Genomic DNA, 24072 nt, shown 5'->3' on the forward strand with positions numbered 1-24072 from the left:
TTCAAGCGAAAACTCACCTCTTTCAGCATACTTATCAAATTTCAGGACTGCCCACATAACCTTCATAAATATTCGCCATTCAATCCTTCCAAAGCAATTTGTAAAACCATGTGTAAGCACTGTAAATTAATGGTGGTGACTTCCCAGACATGAAGCCTGTTTGATAAGGATGTATTGTCTCAAGAATAACCTTGCTTAAGCGCAGAACAAGAACCTTAGCAAGTATTATCACATCTGTGGATAGCAGCAGATTAAGCTCTGTCCATGTAAGCCATAAGCCTAGTGGCCTGGTAGTAATATGACAGCAGAGTGTAACAGCGGCAGCTTGGAATAGACCCAGTTTCAGAAGCAGGAGACCATGCCACACTTTTTACCCTCAGAAGTCACCAGAAGGGAGCCAGCAGCTGCGTCAGACATCCCCATTTACAGTGGAGGTGGGAGCAGAGTGAGTAGAGAAGAATTCAGGTCCAAGATGGCGGTAGGCAGGAATTCCGTGTTCTGGAGCGAGTTCTGTTAGACAAGCAGCAGCTAGAACCTCACCACCGATTACCACAGCTGAGGCAGGACCCAGCAGCAGGAGAGAATGCTATTGTCTGGACCCGCTGCAGGACAGGCAGAGGCAGACAAGGAGAGACCACATGACCTGCTGGCAGGAGACAGAACAGAGCACATGGGGGATACACTACCAACCCCCAGTGGCTTTGTATGTGCACTAGACGCAGAGGGGAGCAAAGTAAACACCCCGCATTGGCCACAGGATGCACAATCAGGATGTCACATAGACTTGTGTCCTACTCCATGCCTTTCTAGACCACACCCTACTTCCGCATCCCTGCAGCTCACAATCTTCACACATGGCTTCGGGAAGCTCTGACAGTCACACGACCCCTGAGTCCCGTTCGTCACCCCTCTCGTAGGTAGGGGGAACAGAGTGGAGTGAGATGCATTATCTAAGGTCCTTCCCAACTAGATAAAGATATCCAACAGGACCTTCAGCTGTTGAAAAAGAGGATTCAGGAGACTGTTCAAACCCATGCTGCCTCTCACTCGGGTAGCAACCCTGCTGTAATAGTAGTTAGATTTTATTGCAGCATTTTCTGATGAGGAAGGTAGTAGTGCCAAAATCACTGGATGATTAGAAAATGGATGAGCGTCTTGTTTCACTAGTTATTAGGAGCAGTTTAAACAGTCATGCTGCCTGATTCAGGGAATGATTCGGATTATCAGTTCTCCCTTTGAATTTGCATATAGCTACCCCCAATTAAATATCTTTAACCCATGCCACAATGCGCTTCACCATATTAATTCTAAACCAGCTGCTACACTTGTATTCTGTGACATCCCAACTGTACAGTAAAGTGTGGCATCTAGAACAGATTGTGTCGCTGTAGTCTAGGTCTGACTTCAAAGGAGTTGCACATTGTATTACATGGAACAAACACTGCAGGAATTAGGTTGATCAACAGCTATGTGAAGCAACATTAAGGACATCTACCAACATGAAGTCAGCAATCCTTTTACCTTTGCTGTGTCCCTGGAGGAAGCTAGAAACAGACCGCTTCATAAAACTTTTTTTATTTAACAAATGCATTAATTTACATGTTAAACAGAACTTGATGACAGAAGTGAATGTAGGGTGTAATATTTTGCATATGCATGGTATTTCTGTATTCCCTGTGTTATGCACCCAGTTCGTCTTTTCAACCATTCTGCAGTAGAGGTTTTACTTTGCAGCCCACCTTGTGAGAAAGGGCTCTTGGGCACCAAGGAGAAGTTTCTCACTGCCTGCTATAGCCGAGGCTGAACTGCTCTCCAGGTTGGGTTCTTTCTGTAAGTATAATATGGTGTTAAAATAGTCTTAGAGGTCATCCATGTAGGAGAGAATTACAGAAGACTGAATGTGTACATCAATATGTGCATATGACACAGTAACAATAATTACACAGATATAAAAAGCACATTTTGGTAACGTGCAAAACCTTTTGAAGAAAGAAATGTATGCAAATCTTATATAAATTCAATATGAATAAAGTTGAAACATTTAAATTGATTATATTTAGGTTTTGGATTATTACTCTGGGATAAATGTAATAGCCTGCGAATGGCAGACATCTGCAGGTTCCTGGGGAGTCTGCCAAATATTTTAAAGTAACAATCATTTAAAAGGCAAAACCAACCTGTTTTAAATGATTGCTACTTTAAAACATTGGGCAGACTCGCAGGGAACCCAGTCTTTTACATTAACCCCTCTGTCTGCAATTCCCTACATGTGTTATGGCTGCTGTTACTCACTGATCATATGTTCTTGGATTCCAGGTTGGGAGTTATAGTAGACAAATGCTGCTCTTGTTATGTTACTAGTTATCCGGTGGTGATGGAAAGTCTTGGTTCAACAAAACTTTGGTCAAGTTAGTGATGGCAGCTTAGTGTTACTGGTCGGTGGCGGTAAGAGTACTCTTACCGCTTGTCATCCAAATCTGGAATCCTTTGCCCATTTGTGACACGACATTGGCAGTTCACACATTTGCAGAGGCTGGAAGCCAGGGATTCCAATACCAAGAAGAGGGTTGTGCATTGGTACATATACCACCACAATCCTCCTTAAACATGCTTCCTTGCTTTGATGTGTAGACAGACATTTTTTTTTTGGCTGAAGTGATATTTTGAACGAGCAAAAAGACATTACAGAGGCAGTTTGTAAAGGCAGCGACTGTGTTGTGAAACAATATTCTGGCAAATAGACTCATTCCACCAGGAATCTTAAACATGCTTCCATTATATCAATAGGGGTCCATTCAGCATTCAAATTGCTACTGAAATAATGCAGAAATGATAGTGTCCGCATTATTAAGTATTCCTACTATTTAGCAAATGGTTAATTGAGCAGATAACACAATTACCGTCTCTGTTCATAGGCCTCTTCTACAATATTGCACTGTAGAGAGCACACAATTGCTGTGTACAGCACTTTAACACAGGGGTGTAACCAGCAATTTCTGGGCCCCATAGCAGCATGTTGAAGGGGCCCCTGTCCCAATTCTTCATGAGAGACACCTCTCTGTAGCAGTTATTAATTTTTTACCCCATAATAGTGCCCTAGTTTGCATTATGAACCACCATAATTCCCAAGTTTACACAATGTCACATTGTAGGGTTACCAGTACACATCATACTTATCTACTTTTTTTTACTCTTCTCCGGGAAAAGCCCGGAGAGGAGACGCACCAGTTCACTTTAGGGGCCGGGGCCAGGCTATCATGTCATCAGGCCCTGCCCCCAAGATGAGGAAATGCCCGCAATTCGTGGGTCGGAGGCTAAATGATGTCATTCCCGTCTCTAGGAAGCGGGCATATGTACTCGGGATGCGGGTGAGCCACATATCCTTCCGGGGCTCTAGGGGACTACCCTAAAAATCAGGAGTATCCTACAGCATCTGGGAGGGTAGGTAAGTATGGTACACATGTCACACAGTATCTCCAGTTCACATTATGATATACAGTGTCCTCAGTTCATATTATGCCACACCATAGTGCTTCCATCTCATTAAAGTGCTCCAATTCTTATTATGTAACAATATAGTGCCTTCACATTACAATGAGCAGATCAGATGACACATAACAGTGCCCCCTGTTCATACTGTGCCACATTACAGTGCCCTTTTACTATTAGAACATCCACTACACACTCCTCTCACTGAAAATGTAATGTCACACAATACAGGTTGGGCAATGGATCAGACCCAGTTTCTTAGCAGGGAAATCGGTATGCAACTTTATAACCTGGGTCCAGGCCCCCCTAAGTCTCTGGGCCCCATAGCAATGGCACCCCTTGTACCCACTATAGTTACACTCATGCTTTAATGTTTTCTGCTGCTCAGGTAGCAGGAAACCGTTTAAAAAAAAATGTGTAAAAACAGTTTCTGTTACGTCCTAGAGGATGCTGGGGTCCACATTAGTACCATGGGGTATAGACGGGTCCACTAGGAGCCATGGGCACTTTAGACTTTGATAGTGTGGGCTGGCTCCTCCCTCTATGCCCCTCCTACCAGACTCAGTTTAGAAAATGTGCCCGGTGAATCCGGTCACAGCTAGGGGAGCTCCTAGAGCTTTTCTGGTTTTATGATTCTATTTTAAGATGTTAGGCAGCCTCCCTGCTTCGTGGGACTTAGGGGGGGGAAAGTAGTATCCAACCCTTGAGGTTAATGGCCACTATCTCCGCTGACAGGACACCGAGCTCCTGAGGGTGTCGATTGCAAGCCCCCGAGGCGACCGCTCGCTCCCGCAGCACTGCCGCCACCCCCTAACAGAACCAGAAGACGTCGGTGGGGAAGCCAGCGCCCCGGCAAGCGGGGAGCTGGTGAGAATGGCGGCATCAGGGTGGGAGCGCAGCGCTGAAGCTGCACTCCATGAGGGCTCAACGGTACTGTAGTGCGGCGCTGTAAGGGGCGCCCTGGGCCAGCGACAATACCCTAAAACTGGTCACTAAGACTAACAGGGACTCTGTGCTACTGCTAGTCACAATTACCTCAGGCCAGTATAATCCTTAGAAGTGCGGGAAGACGCGCCATTACAAGGGGCGGTGCTTCTCCTCAGAGCGGACCCAGCACTCACCAGCACCATTTTCCTCCCTGCAGATCACAAATCAGAGACGCTGACAGAGAGCGCTGACCCTTCACATAACTCCAGCTGTTCTGTGCGGTACCAGGGGGTTATAAAAGGGGGGGGGAGAGTGTTTGTTCACTAAATTCCTGTGTAGTATATTAAGGTTACTCAGGCAGCGCTAGGCTGTTATTATATAGCTGCCTACGGGGGCGCTGTGTGTGCTGGCTCCTTCACTGTCCCTCTGAAGGTACTTGGGGGAAACGGTGACTGACATTTTCGTGTGTGTGTGTGTGTGTGTGTGTGTGTGTGTGATTTATATCTCACATTACCATGTCCAGGGACTCTGTCTTGTGCTGCAGAATATGTATCTTCTCCAGAGGAATCCATTCCATGTACTCAGGAATGCAATATAATGTCTCAACCTTCCGAATCCGAACCCCTGTGGGTGGCTTCCATTAAGGGAATGATATCCCAGATTTCATCTAGGATAGCTCATTATGAGACTGAAACACAGGTTTTGAAAAAATATCTGTAGAGGTTTTGTCGTATTCTACTCCCACTACCTCATCAAAATCCCCTAGTATATGCCAAAAAAAACGTGCTCTTACCCAGGTAATGCAGGTCAACACGGATACCAGCTCTAACACGGGTTAGAGTCCAATTTTCGTCCCTATCCATTTACTTCCAGAAACAGTTGGCTGCCCTCCCTGAGGTTCAGACTTTTTTGAAGGGAGTACTGCACATCCAACCTCCCTTTGTACTGCCTACGGCGCCCTGGGATCTTAACGTGGTGTTGCAGTTCCTCCAGTCGCACTGGTTTGAACATCTACAGGAGGTGGAGATAAAGTTTCTCACGTGGAAGGCTGTCACTTTGTTGGCCTTAGCTTCTGATAGACGTGTGTCGGAGTTTGGGGCTTTGTCATGTATAAGCCCATACTTGATCTTCCATGAAGATAGAGCTGAGCTTCGAACACGTCAGCAGTTTCTTCCAAAGGTTGTGACGGTATTTCATATCAACCAACCTATTGTGGTGCCAGTTGCGACAGACTCCTCAATATCATCAAAGTCCTTAGATGTTGTAAGGGCTCTAAAAAATCTATGTGAGGAGGACTGCACGTCACAGAAAATCAGACTCTTTGTTTGTCCTGTATGATCCCAAGAAAATTGGGTGTCCTGCTTCTAAGCAGAGGATATCTCGCTGGATCAGTTTCACTATCCAGCATGCGTATTCTATGGCAGGGTTCTTCCTGGGCGGCTGCCCGGGGTGTCTCAGCTTTGCAACTCTGCCGAGCAGCTACTTGGTCGGAGTCGAACATGTTCGCAAAGTTCTACAAGTTCGATACTTTGGCCTCTGAGGAACTTAAGTTTGGTCAATTGGTTCTGCAGGAGCCTCTGCGCTCTCCCTCCCGTTCTGGGAGCTTTGGTACATCCCCATGGTACTTATGTGGACCCCAACATCCTCTACGACGTAAGAGAAAATAGGATTTTAATTACCTACCGGTAAATCCTTTTCTCGTAGTCCGTAGAGGGTGCTGGGCGCCCGCCCATCGCTTAATTTTCCTGCAGTGGTTATCTGGTTCAGTACAACTTTGTTTTTAGTTGAGTACTGCATTATTACTTGGTAAGTAATGTTTCAGCCGTTGCTTTTGTTTCCTGCTAGTTAGCTTGGTTTGCCTTATATGTGTGAGCTGGTGTGAATCTCACCACTATCTGTGTATAATCCTTCTCTCGAAGATGTCTGTCTCCTCGGGCACAGTTTCTAGACTGAGTCTGGTAGGAGGGGCACAGAGGGAGGAGCCAGCCCACACTCTCAAAGTGCCAATGGCTTCTAGTGGACCAGTCTATACCCCCATGGTACTAATGTGGACCCCATCATCCTCTACGGACTATGAGAAAAGGATTTACCGGTAGGTAATTAAAATCCTATTATTACGTCACATACAGGATTCTGCAGGTTTCATGGTGGAGGCCATAAAGGATCTTGGTCATCTGAATGCACGGACGTCTTCCATGGCTGTCTCGGCACACAGGGGACTCTGGCTGCGCCAATGGTTTGCGGTTCTGGAATCCAAGAAGAGTGTGGAGAACCTACCCTTCACAGGTCAGGCTCTATTTGGGGAAGCTTTGGATGCGTGGATTTCCACGGCAACTGCGGGTAAGTCAACTTTTCTTCCCTCAGCCACCCCGACGCAGATGAAGTCTTTTTCTACGTCTACAATGCAGTCTTTTTGGACCGCAAATGTTAAGAAGTCAAAAGCCTCTTTTCCACCTTCTTCAGAGGTGGTCGGGGAAAATCCAGAAAACCTGCACAGACAGGTTCCCAGGAACAGAAGCCAAGTTCTGCTTCCTCAAAATCCTCAGCATGACGGTGGACCTCCCAGCTTGGAGATCGGGCAGGTGGGAGCTCGTCTACGGAATTTCAGTCAGGTTCGGGCGTCCTCAGGCCTGGACCCCTGGGTACAGACTGGAGTTTCAAGGGCTATCCTGCAGGAATCCATGAAAAAATTGGAGAAAGCAAATATCATTGTTCCAGTTCCACCTCATCTGGTAAACAAAGGTTACTACTCAAACCTATTTGTGGTGCCAAAACCGGACGGTTCGGTCAGACCAATATTGAACCTCAAATCGTTAAATCAATATTTGAGGGATTTCAAGTTCAAGATGGAATCTCTGTGAGCGGTAATCTCAGGTCTGGAGGAGGGGAATTCCTGGTATCCTTAAATATCAAGGATGCGTACCTTCACATTCCAATTTGGCCGCCGCACCAGGCTTATCTCAGATTTGCACTGTTGGACTGTCACTATCAGTTCCAGGCGCTGCCATTCGGCCTATCCACGGCACCGAGGGTGTTCACCAAGGTAATGGCAGAGATTATGCTGATAAAAGCATCGTCCAGGGAAAAGTTGTTGCAGTCCATTGTTCTCACAACTCGACTGCTCAGGGATCATGGATGGATCCTAAATCTTCCGAAGTCACATTTGGAGCCGACAAGGAAATTGTCTTTCCTAGGGATGGTCCTCGACACGGAAGTGCAGAGGGTATTTCTACCGGTGGACAAAGCGTTAGTGATACAATCAATGGTCTGGTATGTCTTGAAGCCTGCCCGGATATGGGTTCATCAGTGCATTCACCTTCTGGGGAAGATGGTTGCCTCCTACGAGGTTCTACAGTACGGAAGATTTCATGCACGGTCCTTCCAACTGGATCTCCAAGACAAGTGGTCGGGATCACACCTGTACATGCACCAGAGGATACGTCTGTCACCGAAAACCAGGATTTTGCTCCTATGGTGGCTGCAAATGCCTCACCTTCTCGAGGGCTGTAGGTTCGGGATTCAGAACTGGATCCTTCTAAGCACGGATGCAAGTCTCAGATGTTGGGGCGCGGTCACCCAAGGGGAAAACTTCCAAGGTAGGGGGTCAAGTCTGGAATCCATCCGTCCGATAAACATTCTGGAACTAAGGGCCGTGTACAACGGCCTTCTACAAGTGGCACATCTTCTGCAAGATCAGGCCATTCAGGTGCAGTCGGACAATGTAACGATGGTGGCCTACATAAACCGACAATGCAGAACGAAGAGCAGAGCTGCAATGGCAGGGGTAACAAAGATTCTCCTCTGGGCAGAAACGCACGTGATGGCGTTATCAGCAATCTTCATTCTGGGACTGAATAACTGGGAAGCGGACTTCCTCAGCAGACACGACCTCCATCCAGGAGAGTGGGGACTCCACCCCGAGGTGTTCGCAGAGGTGACAAGTCTTTGGGGCATACCTCAAATAGACATGATGGCCTCTCGCCTCAACAAGAAGCTTCGCTGGTACTGTTCCATGTTGAGAGACCCACAGGCGGTGGCGGTGGACGCACTGGTAATGCCGTGGATCTTCCAGTCGGTGTATGTGTTTCCTTCTCTTCCACTCATTCCAGGATTCTAAAACTTATAAAATGAACAAGAGTTCAGGCGATCCTCATTGCTCCGGACTGGCCTAGGCGAGTTTGGTATGTGGATCTTCTGGAGTTACTGCTGTAAGATCTGTCAAAGTCGAAAAATATCGTAATGCATATGCCTTGTACTAACCCCATGCACATGCCCGCTGCGCGTGAACTCGCTCTGCCGTGCGTGCGCATATCCGCACTTTGCGTAACGGAGCTTTCACGGCCATGCGCCTTGGCGCGTGGTATGCACATTTACGGTAGAGTTTGTGAGCGTGTAGCATGTTATTAGAACATTACATATTTAACCCATATAGCGTACATTTTAGATATAGTTCCCCCAGACCATGTCAGCGAGTATTATTAGTTTAAACAGTTCCTGGACAGAGAGATTCGCCTTTGCATGATAGGAAGGGTCAGATAAAGGTTGGAAGGTGATGTCTAGTATCCAGCTGTAGGGTATTTTGAGGGTAACATTCCGGTGTTAGTTAGAGAAAATTCGCTTGTTCCTGCGTATAGTTATGTACAAAAGTAGATTATGAACATTAACTGTATTTACTGTAAATTACATATGCGGCGGGAATCCAGAGGATACCACCCACAAGAGCAGTTGGGGAAAGACATCGCCCACCCTTTCAAATCCACCTATGACCTTTTCTGTAATGAAGAGACACATCTCTGTGTCCAATGAACAATGAGATTACAGTGACCATTATATTGTGTATGCATGTTGTGTATAAAAGATCCATTGTTGCCTGGCCGGTCAGAAGACTCTGAACGCTATCTACCTGATGAGCGGAGGACCGGATCTGGGTTGCGCTTGCGAATATTCTCACGTACGTACATTCTCTGTAGCCATTATTCTGTTTAGATTTACTTGTTAGCCTGTAGTGTATAAATTGTATTGTTTTTATCTTTTGGAATCAATCCACGGTGGCCTTAGAACCCTGTGGTTTCAACTACAAATCAGTGTTGTGTTTTCACATTCCTGCATGGGCTTTAAAGTAGATTTATCTGTATAAGGTGTATAGCACTGATAAGGTGTACGCACTGCGGGTACTTTGTATCGCCAGCGCTACTTAAGGTTTAAAGGTGTAACATCATTGCAGTACTTTACTGTAAAGGGTTTAAAGTGTAAGCATATCATTACATTATATCATTAACAAATGTAAAGGTTATCAATTAGTGTGTGCGCTCGCTGTGTGTTATCTGTACACTCAGCGCGGCATGTGTACGCCAAGTGCGTACCACGTGCAGGACTCTGTACGCAAATAGCGTACTAAGTGCGTAGCACGTGCACGTAGTCTAGCGGCCATAGCGGCTCAACGGTAATAGCGTACAAAGGGGTATAGCTTTGCGGTCTAAGATAATACCGACATTATCAGATCCGAGGCCTCTTCCTCTTCGAGAGGACCTTCTGTAACAGCGGCCGTTCGCTTATTAAGACTTACCACGGCTACGTTTGACGGCATGGGGGTTGAACGCCAGCTCTTAGCTCGGAAAGGCATTTTGACCAAGGTTATTCCTACCCTGATACAGGCTAGGAAAAAGTATCTGTCTTGGTGTGAATCCAAGAAGTTTCCTACGGTGGAGTTTCAACTTGGGCAGTTTCTCCTCTTCCTGCAGGCAGGTGTGGATGTGGGCCTACATTTGGGCTCCATAAAAGTCCAGATTTCGGCCTTGTCCATTTTCTTCCAGAAACAATTGGCTTCCCTTCCTGAGGTTCAGACTTTCTTGAAAGGGGTGTTGCACATCCAGCCCCCTTTGTGCCTCCTACTGCACCATGGGATCTTAACGTGGTGTTGCAGTTCCTGCAATTGGATTGGTTTGAGCCTCTACAGGAGGTTGAGGTCAAGTTTCTCACTTGTAAGGCGGTCACACTGTTGGAATTACCTTCGGCACAGGACACGTGCTATTGACTCCTCAATTGCCTCAAAGTCCTTGGATGTTATGAGGGCTTTGAAGACTTATGTGAAGAGGACTTCACGTCACAGAAAGTCGGACTCTCTGTTTGTCCTTTATGATCCCAATAAGATTGGGTGTCCTGCTTCTAAGCAGACGATTTCTTGCTGGATCAGGTTCACTATCCAGAATGCTTATTCTACGCCAGGATTGCCGTGTCCAAAATCTGTTAAGGCCCACTCTACTCGTAAGGTGGGTTCTTCCTGGGCGGCTGCCCGGGGTGTCTCGGCTTTACAGCTTTGCCGAGCGGCTACTTGGTCAGGGTCAAACACGTTTGCCAAGTTCTACAAGTTCGATACTTTGACCAAACTTTAGGTCCTCAGAGGCCGCCACCTCTGGCAGGTGATAAATTTACCCTGCCGGAATGCGCCCTGCTGCCAAAGGGGGAGAGAGTCCGGGGAGGGAGGGGGACACCCACGCCTGACATCTTCCCTGTGTCTGTGCATGAGTGATAAGCCCCCAGCACACACACTGAGTATGTGATCTTATATTAGGGGTGTGTATAATCATATATAAGCAGGGATAAGCCCCCAGCACACACACTGTCTATGTAATATTATATAGGGGGAGGGGTCTGTATAGTCATATATAATCTGCATTTCCCTATGCCTTCCCTACCCACCTTCGATACGACAGGCGATAGAGAAAGGCAAAACTGATCAGCCGGTTGCGAGGCATTTTGTAAATGCCAAACATAATCTAGCTTTCCTTCGTTACAGGATCATTGATCACATTCCAGCTAGTCCATGAGGGGGACACAGATCACGTCTCCTCTTACAGCGGGAAGCAGAATGGATTTTTAAATGTAACACCCTTGCCCCTAAAGGGTTAAACGAGAATCCAGGTCTACATGTATTTCTATAACGTGATGATCGTCTTTTTGGGAATGTAGCTGTCCCTTCTTGCGATGGTATGACAATCATAATTTGGGGCAATGTGGTCCACATCTAAGAGCTATTGTATGACATTCTTGTTTTTATCTATTGTACAGAGGTTTCGTGTTTGCATACATCGATAGTATTGTAGGGTCAAAATGTATTAGAGATCGGAAGCCCGATCCTTAACATGATAGTGCTTGAAGAGAATAAATTGGTTGGTTATTAATGTGGCAAGTAGAAGTTTCGCTGTTACTATGTGACTTGTCAGAAGCATTAAGTAGCTATTTGAGACAATTGTTTACAGCTGTATGTTTAATGCTATGGAATTCTGTCATTCTTAATCCTATGTATTCTCCACGATCTCCGTATGTATGTAATTAATGGTGATGGTTTTCACATGTTAGCTATGACGTCATTCTGGCCGCGTCTGTGATGGGCCAGGGCGTGTTTTCACTTGGTGGATGTATTTAAAACATGGTCATGTTACTTACCTTTATCCTTACGAAAATCTGATAACAAGATTGAAACGTCGAACTCTATATTGGGGTCCGTGTGATTATTACAAGTCGTCGTGAGTGCCGCCTTCTTCTGCTATATATATATATATATATATATATATATATATATATATAAAAACAAAAAGTTCAGCACTCACCAAAGTGAGCTCACTTATCCTCACAACATCATTGAATAAATGATGGGGGTTTAGTTAGTGAATTGGCCAATTCACTAACTAAACCCCTATCATTTATTCATTGATGTTGTGAGGATAAGTGAGCTCACTTTGGTGAGTGCTGAACTTTTTGTTTCTATATTTTTGAGTAGGTGGCCATGGGCTACATGCACCCTACCCTATTAGTGGCGAGTGCGGATACTGCACCCCGCTTCTGGGGTGGCGAGTGCTGTGGTTTTCAATTTGCTGGTATATTTCAGGGTTAATTCTTGGTTAACTCATTAACTGTGGCCACAAACTTTGTTCATGCACCCCAATTATCTTAAACCTGTGTCAGCTGCCCTTTAGTAATTTATCAGCCAGTGTCAGGTGACTAGTGTACCTTTTAAAAGCCATGCAGTTCATGGCAGGTACACCTTACACCAAGTGGGCATATTTGCAGTTATATTATGTGATACAGTTGCCAGGTTTTAATTTTTATGATAGTGTAGGACCTGCATGAAGGTGGGGTACCTTGGCGAGCGGTATGCAGGCTTCCGTGCATTGGCCAATTCACTAACTAAACCCCTATCATTTATTCATTGATGTTGTGAGGATAAGTGAGCTCACTTTGGTGAGTGCTGAACTTTTTGTTTCTATATTTTTGAGTAGGTGGCCATGGGCTACATGCACCCCACCCTATTAGTGGCGAGTGCGGATACTGCACCCCGCTTCTGGGGTGGCGAGTGCTGTGGTTTTCTCTGACGTCCTAGTGGATGCTGGGTACTCCGTAAGGACCATGGGGAATAGACGGGCTCCGCAGGAGACTGGGCACTCTTAAAAGAAAGATTAGGTACTATATCTGGTCTGCACTGGCTCCTCCCTCTATGCCCCTCCTCCAGACCTCAGTTAGAATCTGTGCCCGGCCAGAGCTGGATGCACTTAGTGGGCTCTCCTGACCTCACTAAAAAAGAAAGTATTTGTTAGGTTTTTTTATTTTCAGTGAGATCTGCTGGCAACAGACTCACTGCTACGAGGGACTGAGGGGAGAGAAGCAAACCTACCTGCTTGCAGCTAGCTTGTGCTTCTAAGGCTACTGGACACCATTAGCTCCAGAGGGATTGAACACAGGGCCCGACCTCGATCATCCGTTTCCCGGAGCCGCGCCGCCGTCCCCCTTGCAGAGCCAGAAGACGGAAGAACCAGGAGAAAATCGGCGGCTGAAGACTCCGGTCTTCAATAAGGTAGCGCACAGCTGCAGTGCTCCCACAGCACACCACACGCTCCGGTCACTGGTGGGTGCAGGGCGCTGGGGGGGGCGCCCTGGGCTGCAATATGTATACCTTCTTGGCAAAATGCACATAATACAGTTATAAACTGTATATGTGCCCAATCCCCCGCCATAAATAATATTATAAAAACCGGGAGAAGCCCGCTGCTGAAGGGGCGGGGCTATCTTCCTCAGCACAGCCAGCGCCATTTTTTCTTCACAGCTCCGCTGGAAGGACGCACCCCAGGCTCTCCCCTGCAGTATACACTACGAGAAGGGTAAAAAAGAGAGGGGGGGCACATAATTTTAGGTGCAAAAGGTGATATAAGCAGCTATTGGGGGAAAATTCACTTTGTATTAGTGTAAATCCCTCTGTTATATAGCGCTCTGGTGTGTGCTGGCATACTCTCTCTCTCTCTGTCTCCCCAAAGGACTTTGTGGGGTCCTGTCCTCAGTCAGAGCATTCCCTGTGTGTGTGTGCAGTGTGTCGGTACGGCTGTGTCGACATGTTTGATGAGGACGCTTACGTGGAGGCGGAGCAGGAGCCGATAAGTGTGATGTCGCCCCCTGCGGGGCCGACACCAGAGTGGATGGATATGTGGAAGGTATTAACCGACAGTGTCAACTCCTTGCATAAAAGATTCGATGACGTAACAGCTTTGGGACAGCCGGCATCTCAGCCCGCGCCTGCCCAGGCGTCTCAGAGGCCATCAGGGGCTCAAAGACGCCCGCTACCTCAGATGGCAGACACAGATGTCGACACGGAGTCTGACTCCAGTGTAGACGAGGATGAGACAAATGTACAGTCCACAAGGGCCATCCGATGCATGATTACGGCAATGAAAAATGTGTTGCACATTTCTGACATTAACCCGGTTACCACTAAAAAGGGTATTATGTTTGGGGAGAAAAAGCAGCCAGTGACTTTTCCCCCATCTGATGAGTTAAATGAACTGTGTGAAGAAGCGTGGTGTTCCCCAGATAAGAAATTAGTGATTTCTAAGAGGTTACTAATGGCGTACCCTTTCCCGCCAAAGGACAGGTTGCGTTGGGAAACATTACCTAGGGTGGACAAGGCGCTCACACGCTTATCAAAAAAGGTGGCACTGCCGTCTCAGGATACGGCCACCTTAAAGGAGCCTGCAGATAGAAAGCAGGAGGCTATCCTGAAGTCTGTGTATACACACTCAGGTACTATACTGAGACCTGCTATTGCTTCAGCATGGATGTGTAGTGCTGCAGCAGCATGGTCTGATTCCCTGTCAGATAACATTGATTCCCTTGACAGGGATACTATTTTGCTAACCATAGAGCATATTAAAGACGTAGTCTTGTATATGAGGGATGCACAGAGGGACATTTGCCGGCTAAAATCTAGAATTAATGCAATGTCCATTTCTGCCAGGAGAGTATTATGGACTCGGCAGTGGACAGGTGATGCTGATTCTAAAAGGCACATGGAAGTTTTGCCTTATAAAGGTGAGGAATTGTTTGGGGACGGTCTCTCGGACCTCGTATCCACAGCAACAGCTGGGAAGTCGACTTTTTTACCTCAGGTTCCCTCATAGCCTAAGAAAGCACCGTATTATCAAGTACAGTCCTTTCGGCCTCAGAAAGGCAAGCGGGTCAGAGGCGCGTCCTTTCTGCCCAGAGGCAGGGGTAGAGGGAAAAAGCTGCACCAGACAGCCAGTTCCCAGGAACAAAAATCCTCCCCTGCTTCCTCTAAGTCCACCGCATGACGCTGGGGCTCCACAGGTGGAGCCAGGTGCGGTGGGGGCCCATCTCCGGAACTTCAGCGACCAGTGGGTTCGCTCACAGGTGGATCTCTGGGTTCTACAAGTGGTATCTCAGGGATACAAGCTGGAGTTCGAGGCATCTCCCCCTCGCCGTTACCTCAAATCAGCCTTGCCAGCTACTCCCAAGGAAAGGGAGGTAGTACTGGCGGCAATTCACAAGCTGTTCCTTCAGCAGGTGATAATCAAAGTTCCCCTCCTTCAACAGGGACGGGGTTACTATTCCACAATGTTTGTTGTACCGAAACCAGACGGTTCGGTGAGACCCATTCTAAATTTGAAATCCTTGAACACTTATATAAGGAAGTTCAAGTTCAAAATGGAATCGCTCAGGGCGGTTATTGCAAGCCTGGAAGAGGGGGATTTTATGGTGTCACTGGACATCAAGGATGCTTACCTGCATGTCCCCATTTACCCACCTCACCAGGAGTACCTCAGGTTTGTGGTACAGGACTGCCATTACCAATTCCAGACGTTGCCGTTTGGTCTGTCCACGGCACCGAGGGTATTTACCAAGGTAATGGCCGAATTGATGATACTCCTTCAAAAGAAGGGAGTTATAATTATCCCGTACTTGGACGATCTCCTTATAAAGGCAAGGTCCAAGGAGCAGTTGTTGGTCGGAGTAGCACTATCTCGGGAAGTGCTACAACAGCACGGCTGGATTCTGAATATCCCAAAGTCGCAGCTGGTTCCTACGACGCGTCTGCTGTTCTTGGGCATGATTCTGGACACAGAACAGAAGAAGGTGTTTCTCCCGGAGGAGAAGGCCAAGGAGTTGTCATCTCTGGTCAGAGACCTCCTGAAACCAAAACAGGTGTCGGTGCATCACTGCACGCGAGTCCTGGGAAAGATGGTAGCTTCTTACGAAGCAATTCCCTTCGGCAGGTTCCATGCAAGGATCTTTCAGTGGGATCTGTTAGACAAGTGGTCCGGATCGCATCTTCAGAGGCATCGGCTGATCACCCTGTCCCCGAGGGCCAGGGTGTCTCTGCTGTGGTGGCTGCAGAGTGCTCATCTTCTCGAGGGCCGCAGATTCGGCATTCAGGACTGGGTCCTGGTGACCACGGATGCAAGCCTCCGAGGTTGGGGAGCAGTCACTCAGGGAAGAAACTTCCAAGGACAATGGTCGAGTCAGGAGACTTCCCTACACATAAATATTCTGGAACTAAGGGCCATTTACAATGCCCTAAGTCAAGCAGAACCCCTGCTTCAAAACCAGCCGGTGCTGATTCAGTCAGACAACATCACGGCTGTCGCCCATGTAAACCGACAGGGCGGCACAAGAAGCAGGATGGCGATGGCAGAAGCCACAAGGATTCTCCAATGAACGGAGAATCACATGCTAGCACTGTCAGCAGTGTTCATTCCGGGTGTGGACAACTGAGAAGCAGACTTCCTCAGCAGGCACGACCTCCACCCGGGAGAGTGGGGACTTCATCCAGAAGTCTTCCAGCTGATTGTAAATCGTTGGGAAAGGCCACAGGTGGACATGATGGCGTCCCGCCTCAACAAAAAGCTAAAAAGGTATTGCGCCAGGTCAAGGGACCCTCAGGCGATAGCTGTGGATGCTCTAGTGACACCGTGGGTGTACCAGTCGGTTTATGTGTTCCCTCCTCTTCCTCTCATACCAAAGGTACTGAGGATAATACGAAAGAGAGGAGTAAGAACTATACTCATCGTTCCGGATTGGCCAAGAAGGACTTGGTACCTGGAACTACAAGGAATGATCTCAGAGGACCCTTGGCCTCTGCCGCTCTGACAGGACCTACTACAGCAGGGGCCCTGTCTGTTCCAAGACTTACCGCGGCTGCGTTTGACGGCATGGCGGTTGAACGCCGGATCCTAATGGAAAAGGGCATTCCAGTTGAAGTCATTCATACGCTGATAAAAGCTAGGAAGGATGTGACAGCAAAACATTATCACCGCATATGGCGAAAATATGTTGCTTGGTGTGAGGCCATGAAGGCCCCAACGGAGGAATTTCAGCTGGGTCGATTTCTGCACTTCCTACAGTCAGGAGTGACTATGGGCCTAAAATTGGGATCCATTAAAGTCCAGATTTCGGCCCTATCTATTTTCTTTCAAAAAGAACTGGCTTCACTGCCTGAAGTTCAGACGTTTGTTAAGGGAGTGCTGCATATTCAGCCCCCCTTTTGTGCCTCCAGTGGCACCTTGGGATCTCAACGTAGTGTTGGATTTCCTAAAATCACATTGGTTTGAGCCACTTCAGACCGTGGAGTTGAAGTATCTCACGTGGAAGGTAGTCATGCTGTTGGCCTTGGCCTCAGCTAGGCGTGTGTCAGAATTGGCGGCTTTGTCCTGTAAAAGCCCATATCTGATTTTCCATATGGACAGGGCAGAATTGAGGACTCGTCCCCAATTTCTCCCAAAGGTGGTATCAGCGTTTCATTTGAACCAACCTATTGTGGTGCCTGCGGCTACTCGGGACTTGGAGGATTCCAAGTTGCTGGACGTAGTCCGGGCCCTGAAAATCTATGTTTCCAGGACGGCTAGAGTCAGGAAAACTGACTCGCTGTTTATCCTGCATGCACCCAACAAGCTGGGTGCTCCTGCTTCAAAGCAGACTATTGCTCGCTGGATCTGTAGCACGATTCAACTTGCACATTCTGCGGCTGGACTGCCACATCCTAAACCAGTAAAAGCCCATTCCACGAGGAAGGTGGGCTCTTCTTGGGCGGCTGCCTGAGGGGTCTCGGCTTTACAACCTTGCCGAGCTGCTACTTGGTCGGGATCAAACACTTTTGCAAAATTCTACAAGTTTGATACCCTGGCTGAGGAGGACCTTGAGTTTGCTCATTCGGTGCTGCAGAGTCATCCGCACTCTCCCGCCCGTTTGGGAGCTTTGGTATAATCCCCATGGTCCTTACGGAGTACCCAGCATCCACTAGGACGTCAGAGAAAATAAGAATTTACTCACCGGTAATTCTATTTCTCGTAGTCCGTAGTGGATGCTGGGAGCCCGTCCCAAGTGCGGATTTTCTGCAATACTTGTATATAGTTATTGCTTAACTAAGGGTTATTGTTCTGAGCCATCTGTTGAATGAGGCTCAGTTGTTATTCATACTGTTAACTGGGTATAGTTATCACAAGTTGTACGGTGTGATTGGTGTGGCTGGTATGAGTCTTACCCTGGATTCCAAATCCTTTCCTAGTAATGTCAGCTCTTCCGGGCACAGTTTCCCTAACTGAGGTCTGGAGGAGGGGCATAGAGGGAGGAGCCAGTGCACACCAGATATAGTACCTAATCTTTCTTTTAAGAGTGCCCAGTCTCCTGCGGAGCCCGTCTATTCCCCATGGTCCTTACGGAGTACCCAGCATCCACTACGGACTACGAGAAATAGAATTACCGGTGAGTAAATTCTTATTTTCTATTTGCTGGTATATATATATATATATGTATATATATATATATATATAAGAAGTACTGCGGCACTTTCAACATGCCATGATGCGAATACCAATGTTTCGGGCCTCAGCCGCCCCTTTGTCAATGTGCATGTATATATCAGCAATGGTGCCCGGCACTCCTGGTCCTTATCTTATATAGTTGCCTGGGTGCCCTCCAATATTGGTATAGACAAACAATCAGAAAGAAAAGGCGTCACTCCAGGTCTTTGAGGTGTGTAAATCTTCAAAAGGTGTATTCAAAGTATCATCACTGAACCAACGTTTCGGGGCCCCGTAGCCCCTTTGTCATATACACACCTGGAGTGACGCCTTTTCTTTCTGAATATATATATATATATATATATATATATATATATATATATATATATATATATATATATATATATATATATATATATATATAGTGTGTGTGACAAGATCACGGGTATAGCGGTGGAAGGTATTTTTTAGAGATGAGCGGATTCGGTTTTACTCGGTTTTACTCGGTTCTCAAAACCGAATCTTATTGGCTCACGGATGTCACGTGTTTTGGATAGCCAATAAGATTCGGTTTTGAGAACCGAGTAAAACCGAGTAAAACCGAATCCGCTCATCTCTAGTATTTTTGCCCCAGGTATCTTTGTTGGTTCTGCTGAGAGCTTTCGCTTTTGGTAAGAATCGTATTAGGGTCCTGGAGTTGGATGTGAGAAAAGACGACAGGTTCTCTATTCATATAGGCCCAATTCTGGCAGAAGGCTAATTAGGGCTTTCAGCTGTATGGGTGTGTTAAAAAAAAAGCTGTCATCCTGACTATTGCTCTCTCACACTGCTTGGGGAAAAGGAGAGACTATAGAGAAGTCTGCTCTTGAAATCCAGCAAGCTGTGCCTGGTAAAAACTTGTTTGTATGTTTTTTTTAGTGAGTTAGGATTATCCTGTGTATAGTACGCGTCGGACAGCAGGTATTTATTTTTATTTATTTCTATTTTTCTGCACAATAAATCTGGTTGAGGCCAGCTGCACCAAACCAATGGATTTTTGTGATCTCTGAGCTGCTGCATCCGTTCTCCTGACCCTGTTTTATATATATATATATACATACATACACACACACACACATACACACACACACACACACACACACACACAATATATCCCTTCCCAGCACTGAATTCATACTGTCAATTGGGAGTTAACACTATATATTCAAGGCAGGTAAGTGCTACATATATAATGTGGGGATGGGGCATGCGCAGAGGGCGGTCTTTTCGGATATACAAAAAGACTGCCAGTGGGGACTCCTCCAGGGACAGCAGTTAACACAACTGTTGTCCCTGTTTTTCCTGAATAAAACTGAAGAAAAGAATTATATTGTGTCAATGTTGTCAAAATATATTCAGGGCAACATAGTCATTCTTGCAGAATAGTCATATAGATATATAGTTACAATTATTGATAAACCTTTAAAAAAAAAAAAAACTTACAGGTTCATTAGCACCCTTATGGATCTGTCACTTCGCCCACTGGCACTTGGGTATTGTCCTCGTGTATCAGCTTGCCTGTAATCAGAGATTGGCGAGTAAAAAAAAAAAAGCGACTACAAATTCAACAATAAATCTTTGTTTAACCAAACGTATCATTATACTTACCCCAGTCGTTTCCCCATCATGTTCTGTAAGTACTGTCTTGCTGAAATTTGTCCCAGGAATTTTCGATAGGTGTTTGTGAATATAGCGTCTACATGTCTCTCCATCCTAGAGTAGGGACATAAAATTACAGCTATAACTAGTTTTGCCTTAATGAGCCTGATTCAGATTTGTAAGCAAAGCAAATAACACACAACTGGGCACAACCATGTTGCACTGCAGCTGGGGCAGAGAGATTTGGATGGATTATATTGTTTCTGTGCAGGGTAAATATTGGTTGCTTTTGCATGCAGCCTACAAATGTTAGACAGTTTTATTTTTACACTTCAATTTAGATTTGTTTTAAGACGCCCGACCTCGCCCCAAATCTCTCTGCATGTTACATCTGTCCCACCCGCAATGCAACATGGTTTTGCCCAGTTGTGTGCCTTTTTACTTTGCTTACAAACCTAAATCATGCCCAATATCCATTTATAATGGGACACCTATGATTTACACAGGATCTGTGGCTGGCTAAATTCAAGCCTGCATTTTGCGTAATTTTAATCAGCCACAGAACCTGTGTGAATCATAAGTGTCCTAAATTAAAGGGATATTGTGGTAAGCCTAGCTATAACACAGATGCTTACTATGGTCACAGTTCTACAAGACCAGTAATGCCATATCTGAGACACCCACCTTTTTTCTGAAAGCCCTCGAACTAATCCCCGCTCCTCATCAAGTGACCAGCCTAGACTCCTCATGGGGTCTACCATAATCGCTGGGAGATTTACATTTCTGTCGGGTTTAGATGTCTGGTCGTAACTGCAGAACAGAGCATAAATAAGAGGACTATTGTTCTGTACATTCTTTCCATCCGTATGTGTTTCTATATTAGAGGATGAGGTTTTATTCACGCTGTACTTAAATAACTTGATATCCCCACAGATAACGGGAACAGGACCACTCAATTTTATTAAAAATAGTGTATTCTCCAACACGGTCCACAGGATAACAATGGGATATGATGAAGCAACAGCGGATTTGCACCAATCGGTCAAAGCTTTCCGGCCTCCTAGCATGCAACTGGCCCATCCATATATCCCTGCCTCCTGTCTCAGGCAAATCAGTTTTTTGTTTGGTGGGGCAGGAGCCGGACCATGGTCAGAGGGCTGCTGGTTTTTAGCAGCCCTAAGCTTTCTTATTTTATTTGCTAGTCACTATTTTTTCTGAGCAATCTTTCTAAACAGCGTCTTATACGTACCTTAGAAAGAGTCGCTCCAACAACTCTCCGCCGGGTCGCGACAACGCTTATCCACGAGTAATAATAATATTTATATAGTGCTCTTTCTCCAATAGGATAATATAGTACAGAAAATAATGAAGTACAGAACAACTTTTCATTAAATACAGAAGCATGTAGATAGGGACATTATGGAAATGCTTGAGTAAACAGGAAAGTCTTGAGTCTACTTTTGAAGGATTCTATAGTTGGGGCCTCTAGCACTGTGCGGGGAAGTGAGTTCCATAGAGTTGGAGCAGCATGACTAAAAGCTCGACCCTCAGATGAATTACGGGAGATTCTAGGTACTGCTAAAAGTCCTTCATCTACCGATCGCAGTAATCGAGTGGGGCAGTATGGGGTCAGAAGCTGCTTGAGGTACCTTGGGTACCCAACTGAGTACAGTGCTGTTTCAGCGGGCGTCTGTGTCGGATATATTAGCAAGTCCAGCAGACGTCACCAGGCTGTGGCCGGAGGATGGGGAGAAGGTAAAGCATCGGTTCCGCTTAGAACAATAATTTTTAACAATGCAACATGTATCCAAAAAGACTGTCTGCTCTGCACATACCCCATCCCTACACAGTGTAATATATTTATATGTATAAAATATATTATTTATATTTAACCCTTCCCGGTGCTTTGACTTGCATACATACAGTTCCCTCCCCCCATGCTCCTCAGTCTCCCAAGTGGATTATTTAAGTATAAATGTGAAAGCTTAATACTGTAGATCACTATATCAGCTGCTGAAGTTCATATATCCAGATTACCAGAGGGCCACAGCGCATATACGTGGTTGAGTCACATTATTATGACCACCAGCTAATAGCCAGAGTAACCGCCGTGTGCATCACGTACAGCAGTTAGATGGACTGAACTATCATTTTAAACACGTCTGGTAGCCCCCAGGTTCATTTTGACCGTGAGCTGCTCCAGTGTAGCGTGTAGGTCTGTCTTCACATACCTTCGTAGCTGACATTCACCTCTCACATCAATGGCATATAGTGCTCAGCAGTTTCCACATTGGTTATTTGCAATGGTGCCATTTGTCCAGTCATGAGACACCTTTACCAAATTAGCATGCAACCAGTTCACAAACGGTGCTGTTTCAGAAATACTGCCACCCTTGGCCTGAAAGCCGATAATCATAACTTTGCAACTCGCCCTTTTTACCATGACAGCAACTATTAATATGTGTGTAGACGGCCTATCGCACACCTTATATACCCACCAAGCCAGTGCACGACACGTGACATACTACATGGGCTACACATTGCCAACTTAAAATGTATGTGGTGGTCATAATAATGTGACTCGACCATGTATAAGTCCCCTTCTCTTCTAATATAGGTGAACATATGTAAACATAATAAGAAGTGTTGTCATACTGAGACTAGTAGGGCCACAGAAAACAAAATTGCAGGTGCACACTCTAAACACCAAGAACACTAGTAATCCAAATAATTAGAATATAACTTTGCAATTTAACATAGAGTAAAATTGAGGTTCCTAGCATAGTTTTGCACAAAAATATGGGCCCACCTACCACGGCCAGGTAATCTCATCAGTTGGGTCACTAACATTCCTAAGGTACAAGTCCAGGGTGCGGGACGCACCTGAGCCAGCACAACCCAGCCACCCTAACCACTCCTAATTCCTTATCCCAATTCCCTAAACTAACCCTAATACCCTAACCCTAAAAGGGCAGACTGGATGGGCCATAGGGTTCTTATCTGAAGTCAAATTCTATGTTTCAGTATTCGATGTCCATCCCTAGTCTGCAGCAACTCTGCATCGATTTCCACAGTGTCAGTGTTGGGAGAGAGATCTCACAATAGGGCATTGTTCAAAAAGAAGAGCCTTGATCCATTGATATCTGTGGATGGGGAACATGCTAAATAATGACTGTACAAGTAATTGAGTTGCTGTTAGTGTCCAGGGCAGCAACAAAGCCACCTTTGACTAGCTGTTCCTATGATATAGAAGCACCTTCGCTGTTAAGCAGAATCACTTTGTCTGAGTTTCTTAACTCAGATTCTTACAAGTGTAACCCTGCTACATTTTGCCTTTTGTTCCAGAGGACCTCTCTCTACAGTTTCTCTTATTGCTCTACTTAAATGCCATCAGGTTTTGATCATATAACCCTTTCAGGAAATTGGCCATAGCTAAAAATAATATTATTTGATGGACTTGCCTTTCTGCAGCAGGTGGGTTAATAATGTAATATAGAAGATGAAAGGAAGTGACAGTGGTCCGAGAAATGAACTTGAGAGAAGAAAGAGGAATAAAGTCTGGACATTCTGACCTCGATCTTAAGAGCACACTTAGCTTACAGGCTACCATCAAAAACATATTACAGCAGTCTAGAAAAATTCATCACTTCCCATGCTACTTCTTTCTATTCATTCATACACATTATCTACTGTGATATCTTATATTGCCATGCTACGGCATATCACAGTGTAATACTATTCTGCTCTTCATATTAGTGACCGTTGGTTATTTAGTGCCAACCAATTACACAGTGCTACACAATTACACTGCTGAATTAAGTTTTTGTTAAAGTTACCCTTTATCTTTTTTTTTTTAATATTAGTTCTGTACAGATTAAAATGGGAAAACATAGTAAAATGAAGAGCTGAATATTGTTAAACTATGAAATAGATCAGC

At 45.8% G+C, this 24072-nt stretch overlaps 1 protein-coding gene across 7 annotated transcripts in view; it reads right to left on the bottom strand.

Moving 5' to 3' along the window:
• Positions 1-1559: 1559 nt before the first annotated feature.
• Positions 1560-24072, bottom strand: part of GHRH (growth hormone releasing hormone) — a 219007-nt gene continuing 196494 nt past the window's right edge. For 6 of the 7 annotated variants that reach the window (XM_063960351.1, XM_063960352.1, XM_063960355.1 and 3 more), the window contains 4 exons: positions 20820-20945; positions 20145-20249; positions 19980-20054; positions 1560-1828 (listed from right to left, as the gene is read on the bottom strand). In XM_063960351.1, the coding sequence (XP_063816421.1) occupies positions 1789-1828; positions 19980-20054; positions 20145-20249; positions 20820-20945 (346 nt within the window). In that variant the 3' untranslated portion in view covers positions 1560-1788. The remainder of the gene's footprint in view (positions 1829-19979; positions 20055-20144; positions 20250-20819; positions 20946-24072) is intronic. The other variant, XM_063960354.1, reaches the window with a different exon arrangement.

Source organism: Pseudophryne corroboree, chromosome 3 (genome assembly GCF_028390025.1).
Source record: "Pseudophryne corroboree isolate aPseCor3 chromosome 3, aPseCor3.hap2, whole genome shotgun sequence".
NCBI lineage: Eukaryota > Metazoa > Chordata > Amphibia > Anura > Myobatrachidae > Pseudophryne > Pseudophryne corroboree.